The sequence below is a fragment of the Rattus norvegicus genome, chromosome 14 (assembly GCF_036323735.1).
Source record: "Rattus norvegicus strain BN/NHsdMcwi chromosome 14, GRCr8, whole genome shotgun sequence".
NCBI lineage: Eukaryota > Metazoa > Chordata > Mammalia > Rodentia > Muridae > Rattus > Rattus norvegicus.
The window spans coordinates 76,665,738-76,675,926 of NC_086032.1; the positions used below are offsets into that span (position 1 = coordinate 76,665,738).

Here is a 10,189-nt window from a genome sequence, read left to right on the forward strand (position 1 = left end):
AACCTGAGAGAGTTACCAGTCACCACCACACCCCCGTCATGTTCCCACGATCTTCTTGCCTCAAACCTCAGCCTAGGGCAGCACCTGCAACACTGTGTGTTGGTGGCTGCTATTCCTGGTCTTCTTGCCAGGCAGGGTGTTAGCAAAACCTTCTGGATTGAATAAGTAGACTTTGGAGTCAAACAAGGTGACCTTGAATTCTGCCCAAGCCCCTCAACATTGAGGTCAGGGGCAGAGTAATGCTAACTTTCTCTGATGGCTGTCATTGTCTTGTCTTTGAAACAAGAGCAGTGCCCGAGTTCTGCAGCTGGGCTCTCAAGAGACTCAGACTTCCATCCACCTGGTGTCTGCATGGGACCTACAGCAAAGTTTGTCATCGTTATGACTACTGAAAAGGCATTGTCTGCCCTGATGCCCTAGACCAAGAAACAGAGGAGAGATGAGGGAGGGAAGGGAGATTGAATGGAAGATAGGAGGGAGGGAGGGAGGGGAAAGGAGAATACCAACACTTCCAGGAACACTTCCAAGGCACAAGCAGCCAGAGAAACACCAGGATCTTCTAGAAACAATAATCTACATCAATGCTTTAATGAGTTCTTAAAACTCCAAAGAGTGACATGTGTCCCCAGGATGCAGGAAGCTCATCTGAGAGCCATTGCCACACAAACAGCAGAACATGACAGAGGACCAGACTGAACCCAGTGGGAAGGAAGGACAAGCACTTCCTAAGTATGGACCTGATTTCTGGCCACTTCTTCCCAAACATGTAGACTATTGGGACAGAAATGAATCATTCCAGCTCAGAGCACCTTTTCGCTTTTGATAAAAGAATTGAATAGCTACTTCTGAACCTAACCCAGCATTTTATTAGGTTATAATTTCACCACCTCCAGAGCACATTGGGATTTTATGGCCATGAGTTTAAGGCAATGCCACCCGCACCTCTGAGCCTACCCACAGCACCGTCTACAAAGCAACCCATAGGCCCACTCTGTGGGAGCCGGAGTCTGCATTCCTAACCTGCACTTCTCTTCTCCTTGCTCTGGGGAGCAGTTAGCCCCTCACAGTTCTGATTCATAGGGGTAGGGAAAAAAAACTAAGATTTTTTTTGCCTTAATTTTCAGGGCCTTCTCCTAAAAATAGTATTTTTCCAAAATTATGTTGTATTTTTAGCATAATTTAACATTCTACTGTATTGTGAGATGAAATTTTCCTCTCTGGATCACTTTCATGGCCATCTGATGGCATAAAAAGATGTATTTTCAGAAGGGATGTAACTGTGGCTAGCAGCACTCCTGAGAGCTGGAATGGGGGTCATGAAGAGGGGGTGATTGTTTTTACCAGGGTGGGAGAGCCATGTATGCACCCTAGGTCAGGCTCCACTACCCCCATCAGGTTCCACGAGCTTGTGTCTTAGCAGATACACAAGCCCAATGTCACAGCTGAGCCACCCCATCTGTAAAATCACGCCATAGGGTTGAGGTGAACATAGCTGGTTAGCAATTCCCAGGACAGGTAGCAATCAGAAAGCAGTTGTTAATGTTGTCATTGACTTTGTCCCGGTCTTGTCCTCAGCCCAGGCCAGGGACCAACAAGAGGCAAGGCATCTTTAGAGAGGAACATTATGCTGAGTTTCAATCCAACCCTGCCCTCTTCTTAGCCACATGAACTTGACAATGCAAACTGTCCTGGCAGGAGCAAAGATACTCTCAAGAGGGACACTTGTACCCCAACCCCCCATTGTCACCATTGAAGCAATCAATGTTCTGAAAGGAATATTGTGGTTAGGAAGAAAAGGTTTGAATAGGTATGGTCCCCACAGACTCGTGTGTTTGAATGCTTGGCCCACAGGGAGTTGTCATTATTAGGAGAAGTGAACTTGTTGGAGTAGGTGTGGCCCTGTTGGAGGAAGTTTGTCACTGTAGAGGTGGGCTTTAAGTTCTCATATGCTCAAGCCACGCCTAGTGTGGCAGTCTCCTGCTGCCTGCAGATCAAAATGTAAAACTCTTAGCTCTTCTCCAGAACCATGTCCGCCGGCACGCTGCTGGGCTTCCCACCATGACAATAATGGGCTGAACCTATAAAACTGTAAGCCAGCTCCAACTAAATGTTTTCCTTTATAAGAGTCGCTTTTGTCATGGTGTCCCTTCACAGATGTAGAACACTGACTAGACACAAAGGCTGAAGCCCTTGTGCCAGTCAGAGGAGGGACTTGTTTCAAGGAAGGAGATTTCACTGAGGGTAGACCAACTTGCAGGAGAAGCTGAAGCCAGGCCAATGATAGTGCAGTGATGGGCGGAGCCACACCTTGACCAAGTCTGCTTAGTTACTCATGCCTCTTGCCTTCCAAACCTAAACCTCCTGTCAAGACCTTGACGATTGGCTTGAGGCTCACTGGACATCTCACGCGCTCCTTTTCCCAATGTGCCCACATTGATACGTCTCCTCCGTCTGCTTTTAACCATCACTTGCCTCTGTGTTGCATATTGAAAATGGGCAGCCAAGCCTAGCTAATGAAGGTTGCCAAGGATCAGGCTCTGACCCTAACAATTCCAGCAACAACCTGACTCCAGCTTGATTTTTGTCACCTGTAAAGAGGAACTATGCAGGTCCATGAATGCCCTGAAAGATCCGACTCCATAACCAGGCAAAGCAAATCCTCATTTGCTTAAGTTCCTTGCTTCCTCTCCCTTCCTAATCTGGCCTTGTAACAGCCTCCTCCTTCAGAGCCAGTGCTTGGTATTGTGACTTCCAACAACAGGACAAGGTAAGAGAGTAGTGGGCAAGCATTTCTGTCATAGCTTACCCTGCACTAGGGAAGTACCCTCAGGGAGAAGGGCTATCCTAACTATATACTGCTATCATTAAATGCCATTGGCAGGGTTATTGTTATGAGACTGGAAGTTTGAGGGAAAAGATTTTGCAGTAAAAGACTGGGGCCTTGACGATTGGGGCCAAGAAATGCCACAAAAATCGTACCACACCTTGCAACAGACATCGAAAGAGATTTATTGGGGAAGGGAAAGACATAATTTCCTCTGAGTGGGGATGTGTCTTAGTTAGGGTTCCACTACTGTGAACAGACACCATGACCAAGGATATTTAATAGGGTCTGGCTTACAGGTTCAGAGGTTCAGTTCATTATCATCAAAGTGGGAACATGGCAGCATCTAGGCAGGCATGGTGCAGGCAGAGCTGAGAGTTCTACATCTTCATCTGAAGGCTGCTAGTGGAAGACTGACTTCCAGGCAGCTAGGATGAAGGTCTTAAGCCCACACCCATGGTGACACACCTACCCCAGCTAGGTCACACTTCCTAATAGTGCTACTCCCTGGGCCAAGCATATGCAAACCATCACAGGATGGAAAACAGAGGGAGAGAGGGAGAGAGGGGGAGAGGGGGAGAGAGGGATAGAGGGAGAGAGGGAAAGAGGGGGAGAGGGGGGTTGGGTGTTGGGGGGGAGAGAGAGGAAGAAGGAGGAGGAGAAGGGGAGGAGAGGAGAGGAGAGGAGAGGAGAGGAGAGGAGAGGAGAGGAGAGGAGAGGACAGGTTCTGATACAGAAGGTATGGAGGATGTGCATACAGAAAATACATAACAGTGGTGTGTGGAACATGTCCTATTGGCCTTTAGTGATGATGGGTAATTAACATTGAGTCATTGAAGGTGAGGAGGAACCTGGTTCTAGAATATAGGTAGTTCTTAGTTGGCTAACACAGAAGATCAAGGTGTTGGTGGATCTGGTGGAGGCTGTTCTCTCCTTCCAAGATGGTGCCTCTCAGTGTCTTCCCATGTGGAAGAAGGCTGAGAGGGGTCTGCCTATCCATTCTTCCAGGTATGAGGGAATCCCATTCATAATGGATCCACCGTCATAATTTAATCATCCCAGAAAGGATTCAGCCCAACACAGTGGTTTGCAGAACTGTATCAGAAGCCCATCAGCACTTTTCGCCTGGGTGTCCACCATAGACTCAACACCCAAAAGATGGTGCCAACCATCTACACTTTTTCCCCTGAGACTCACAAGGAAGGGCACAAGTGTCCTTTCCCCAGATGTCGCAGGTGCTGTGTGTTATCTGAATTCTGTGAAACAGAATAATCCCACTGACCTCATGGTGTTCTTTGGGAAATGAAGCCAAGCACACAGCAGTTCAGGGAAGTAAAGACAGCCCAGGGAGCTCTAGGAGTGCCCTGGGTGGAGTAGAGAGCCTCAGGACACCCATGTGCTCAGTAAGCATGCACTGCTGGCCTTCTGTGTATCCACCACTTCCTGCATTCTGGGGATACAAGAAAAGACAGGTGTAGAGTCAGCCTGCACACAGGGAAGCTAACCACAAGACTCATCAAATGAGGAAAGTTAACGCTGTGTCCTCTTCCACATAGCTTAACCCAGCAGGGAGAGACTTAATTAACAGGCAGTTCTGGGTTCTACTGCTGCATCATAAGTTTGGAGAGCAGCGAATCAAGCCTGGGAGGTCTCAAAATGAGAGTTGGAGAGAAACTCTCTAAGGAATGACCTGGAGGCAGAGATAGTGAGAGGAGAAAGCAGGATGGGCAGGTGTCTTTGACGGTCATGCCAGCAAGACAGACCATGGCATGTGCAAAGGCTCCGAGGCATGATATTAAGAACAACCGTCAGGGAACTAATGCTGGAGGAGAGAAGAAAGGAAATGCCCTCAGAGAGATAAAATGGACTAGATGTTAGCCATGGGAAGGGATTAAGAGGTTGCCATCGGAAAAACTTTGGCTTCACTTAGAGTGACTTTGGACACAAGGGTGGATTTTGAATAGAACAGTGGCAAGCTACCCCTTGCTTAACAACCATGATGGCTTCTCTCCTGGTAATAATCCAGGGCACTAAGAGAGATCTCGGGACCTCAGAGAAGACGCTATTCAGTGATCCAGGCAGAGCATCATGGGGGCTTCCAGCAGTATAGTAGCCATCAAACTGGTGATGAGTGGCAGGTGTAGGCTGTATGTCAGCATGACTTCCTGCTGGGTCAAACGTGAGGGGAGAGAGCTAGAGGAGCCCTCCTGGCTGTAGGTGCCTTGGTTGGCCAGGGCCTTCAGAGAGATGGGGCAGCAGCAATTTGCAAGGCTCCACCATCTCTCAGACAGCCCAGGGATAGAGTCAGCCTGCACACAGGGATGTGGAAGCACAAGACTCATCCCATTTCATCGGAAAATGACAGGAGGGTGAACATCACCACGTTTCAAATAAACAAAGTTAACACTCGGTGGTTTGAAATTCTGTCTTGAGTGGCTCATCTTCTTTGTTGGCACAGACTCTCTGACAGCTGAACCCCTGGTTCTCCCCCTTCCTCTTCATAGCTCACAGATTCTCTGTGGACAAACAGAAGATGCTTCCCTTAGAGCAAGGCACCCCTTCAGCACCCGCCATGCTTTGAAGGGGGTGTTTCAATTATTCTTTACAACAACCCTGTGGATCCGATATTGTCCTTATTTTACACAGAGGCACCATGAGTCTAAATGTGTTTGACCGGAAATTGGAAATGTGTGAGTACCTAGGCTCTCAAACACTGTAAGCTCTAAAACCACCATTTTCAACCAGAGATGAAATGGAATTGACAAAATCCCTGGAATTGCTTCTTGGGAAGTGCCACTTAAAACCACGGTCACCTTGTCTTTGATGTTTGTAGTATGAAGTAGTCAGGCCTGGCAGCTGTAACAAGGAAGCCTTTGAGGAGTGAGGAGACAGGCTTTCATCTATCCAAAAGTTGTTTGAACTATCCGTGAAGTCAAGGATGACCATGAATGTAGGGTACGCTTGGGATTATGGATCTGTGCCTTGTAGCCAGCAAGCCCCAGCCTGTCCCTCCTCCTACCCCCAGTGCTGGGATTACAGGCTAGATTAGCATGCAGTCACACCTGGCTTTTTGCATGGCTGCTAAAGATTTGAACTCAGCTCCTGATGCTTGCTCAGGGACCATCCCCCCAGCTGAGAGTCATTTCTTGAACAGCTAATCACTGTGCAAAACCACAGAAGCACAAGAGTCCCTGGGAAACCCAGAATCCCACTGAGTACTAATCAAGACACAAGCAACAGAGACTACATCCAGCATCTATCTTTTAGTTTTTCTTTTCCGTGCAAGGCGGGACCAGTTAACGAGGTAGATTTTGTGCATATTAGGGGTAGAGGGAGCACATATATCCTTGGTACCATAGTCCATATTTTTCTTACAAACTGGGGCTTTAACAGTTGTCTCATGTCTCATGGGAGGGGGGAGGAATGTAATGAATGCTAAAATAAACCTAAGATAATATTCATCAAAGATTACATTTTCTTTATGGTCAGTTTTTAAATGCCTTCTTTGGAAAAAAGTGTAGAACAATGTTTGTTTGTTTTCTCATCATGGTTGGAAGTGATTTATCCCTGCTTTCTTTGAGACTAGCTCAAATGTCGTGTGGCCCCATCGGCCTCTTGGGTGGCAGCAGCCAGTAGCTAGCTGCAGAGAAGCTTACAGCCATCTTGCTTGCCTGCTGACTGATAACTGGCTGTTTTTTTTTTCTACCTTCCACAGAAAAGCCTGGAGTCCTACTGCTTCCTCGTCTTTGCCACAATATGTATAGCGGGCGCTATCTACTTCTATTTTGTCCTCCCAGAGACCAAGAACAGAACCCATGCAGAAATCAGCCAGGCATTCGCCAAGAGGAACAAGGCTCACCCCCCAGAGGTGAAGGCTGACTCAGCCATGGCAGAGGAGAAGGCCAACAGCCAGCCTGAGACAGATCCATCGTCTACGCTGGACAGCTATGGCCAAAACAGAATTGTTTAAATGTGTGTTCTCACTACAGTAACCAAAGACTTTCCCAAACCTTATAAGGTTTCAGGTGACCAAAGCCATCTGAGACTCTTGGGAGTTAGGAAGAAACCTGTGAGAATCAAACCTCTCAGCTGCACGTCCAAACTCCCGTGGAAGCATTCCCATGGTTTGCTACACTCAGTGCACTATACAGACCAAGGGCTGCCTTCCTCGTGATTGAACCCGTAGCTCTGAAATTTAAAGTTGGAAGAAAGGTTGCCTTGACCAGGTTGCCTTCTCATAGGAAAGCCATCTGGTCTGATGGACACTCATTGTACTGGAAATGGCAGCCTGGGTCATCTCAGCTGTGCTGTTGCTAAGCAACCTTGACCCATCCTCAGCCTCCAGCCTCCAGGTCTCCAGATCTTGGAAGGTTTTCTGACTTCCATGGGAAGATTCTTTGTCCCACTAACAGATGCCTGTTGCTAATCTTTGGTTGTACCCCATGGACCTGAAGCTTGGGAACACTTCTTACCAATCCACCAGGCTGCTGATCCTACCAAGGCAGGCTCTGTCCCCAGCGCTCAAGGCTGCCAGGTCTGAGGCTGTCTTTAGTTCAGACTGTTACAGAGAGCACACAGGGGACCAACAAGTAATATGGAAAAGAACTTTGTGGTACCTAGGGGACAGAGACTACACGGTGGGCTCTGAACACTAAGAATGACTCTGAGACTAAACCTAGATTTGATGGGAAAGAACACTGGGATTGATTGACGATGTCTGTCCTGGATGTAGGAATGACAGCTTCAGTTCCTGAGCCTTGTGTTTACAATGGGAAGGAGATTCATCTTCAGAGGTAGTGAACTGCCAGAAAGACACTCAACATCACTCCTATTGCTCTGGTGAAGGCTGGGGCACTGGGGAATCACTGTCTCAGTGGTTATTCAGGAAGTCAAAGAGGCAGTTCTAGGTGTTAGAGTGGGTGTCTGGTTGGGCAACTTGCATCTTGCCATCATGTTTGGCTGAATCCCTTCTTCTGCCTTCAACAAAGTACATATGATAAATGCCATAAGCAAATGGCAGGTGTGTCAACTGGCTTGGTGTGTTTAAGTCTCCAGACCAGGCAACACTGCTGTTTTCCTGACCATTCTGGATGAGGTTGGCCTTAACCAAAACCCGTGTTCTGACTTTTCCCTCCTGGTTAAACACTCTTCATCTGGGGCCTCTTCCTTGGTGCAATCCCAGTTCAGGGAACCATACCATCCAGCACTGGTTTGACCAGTGTGTGTCAGTATAGATTGCAACGTATAGATTTGACAAGGTCCTGTCCCAAAATGACTGATGTGAATTGTAAAACAAAAATCATAACATGGCATTCACTTGAAGATTTAAGTATTCTGTCAATAAATATTTATTAGCCAATCATTACTCTGCCTTGGCTGAGTATTGAAGATAGATCCATGGGCAAGGGAACACACTATCCTGACCTACACACTCTGGTGTCTGACACAGAGGTGGACCATCAGAGCACTCATGGTTCAGTAGAGGAGTGGGGACAATGATGTGGGGGACACATAGCAGGAATAGATGGTGTCTTAGCAGAGAAAGAGAAATGCCTTCCCAGACAAGGGGTAGAGCAGAGCCAGGGCCACAGTGACCATGAGGCCAGAGGCCAGCAATGAGTATTGCTATGTTCTTATATTTGAAATTACAGTGAAGCCACACTAAAGGCATTTTGGGAAAAAGTGAATCTCATAATAAAACTGATCATCTCCAACACTTCACTGCTTCACTTCTTACACGGACCTGCCTGTTTCCTGCCCATTATTAATCCATTTGCAAACACAGAGTACATACAGCACAATTACAATCATCTTCCTCTTATCTCCTATTTTTCCCACTCGCTATTAAATCAAATACATCATCTCAACCCTGAAGACTTTTGTTCACACTCTGGTGCCCGCTGCAGAGACTTCTCCACATAGGAAGCTGTTTCTCAGATCCTAGAAGAAGACGGAGATCAAGAGTAAGAGTCAGGCCAAAGTTTTGTGGGAGACTGTGGCCATCTGCACTCTGCATCCTTGCATGGTCACCAAGAGAAGCTTGGCTGTCAGCCTCACTCTCTGATTCCTACCCAAGCTCTAAGTGTGAGGACTGTGTCAATCCATCCCACCTATTTCCTCCTCTCAATCAAATGCATGTAGACCTCAGCACAGGCCCAGCCCCGTTCTCAGGTACACACACAGGATGGATTGAAATAGAGCAGAGACTTCCAAATGACACGGAAGTGGACTCACCACCCACAAAGCTGGGGTAAGGACTTCTGACCTGAATTTAACCAGACCAACTTCCTGCTTTACAAATAAAAGTACACAGAAGGTTTTAATAAGGTATTTCCTCCTCTTAGAGTCCCTGAAATAAAGACAATTCTTTCAGCTTCTGGTGCTAATACACACACACACTAGGCCATTTCTCTCTGGCTAATATAACTAAAAGCCAAGACAGAATTATAACATAAACCCACGCAGAATTGATAAGATAGGTGAACAGAAGGCGGGATTCAAACTGGGAAAACAGCTCATGCAGCTGTGGGTCCCCACATCTTTCCCTCCCACATCCAAAGCTTAGGCTTTAAGGCAGCAATGTCCAGAACCGCAGAACGGGTACCCAAAAGAGAAGTTCCGCAAGAAACCATTCCTCCAGTCAGGGTGACAGGAGGAAACAGGGCCCTTCCTGGAGATGACAGCGTTAACTAACTTCACAGGCACTTAAAGAAAACACCTCTTTCTGACAAGAAGATGGAGAAATGGGTCTCTAATTCCATGCAGTACTCAGAAGGGAATGCCTGTTACTCAATCACTCTCCATGCTTCTCTGCCCCCACTCCTCTCTTCTCTTTTCTCCTATAGCTGCTTTGCTTCAGATGCAAGCCCATTACATTATAACACAGTAGTGAGGGAAAAGTCTTGGCATTTCTAACCAAAAGAGAAGAACGTAGAGTAACAGAGGGGGTGGGGTACAAAGAGGCAGCTGAAGACAGGAACACCCCAAATCTCAGATGATATTCTGGGTTTGCACCAGCATGAAGATGATCCGAGGAAATTTTGAAAATTAATGCATGTAGACCCCAGCACAGACCCAGGCTAGTTCCCAGGTGCATACACAGGGTAGACTGAAATAGAGCAGAGACTTCCAAATGGAACTGAAGTGGACTCACCACCCACAAAGGTGGGGTAAGGACTATTGATCTGAATTGAACCAGACAGTCTTCCTGCTTTTAAATAAAAGCACGTAGAAGGTTTTCATAAGAGTTCATGTATAATCTTTAAAATACACAGATTAAAAGTAAGTGTGTGTGTGTGTGTGTGTGTGTGTGTGTGTGTGTGTGTGTGTTCAGGAGATAGAAAATAGTCAAGTAGAACAGAGCCC

At 47.0% G+C, this 10,189-nt stretch overlaps 1 protein-coding gene across 7 annotated transcripts in view; it reads left to right on the forward strand.

Moving 5' to 3' along the window:
* Slc2a9 (solute carrier family 2 member 9) overlaps positions 1–8,540 on the forward strand; it is a 133,629-nt gene extending 125,089 nt beyond the window's left edge. For 6 of the 7 annotated variants that reach the window (XM_063273504.1, XM_039092336.2, XM_006251100.4 and 3 more), the window contains one exon: positions 6,540–8,189. In XM_063273504.1, the coding sequence (XP_063129574.1) occupies positions 6,540–6,794 (255 nt within the window). In that variant the 3' untranslated portion in view covers positions 6,795–8,189. Of the gene's footprint in view, positions 1–6,539 lie in introns of all 7 variants that reach the window. The other variant, NM_001191551.1, reaches the window with a different exon arrangement.
* Positions 8,541–10,189: the final 1,649 nt, after the last annotated feature.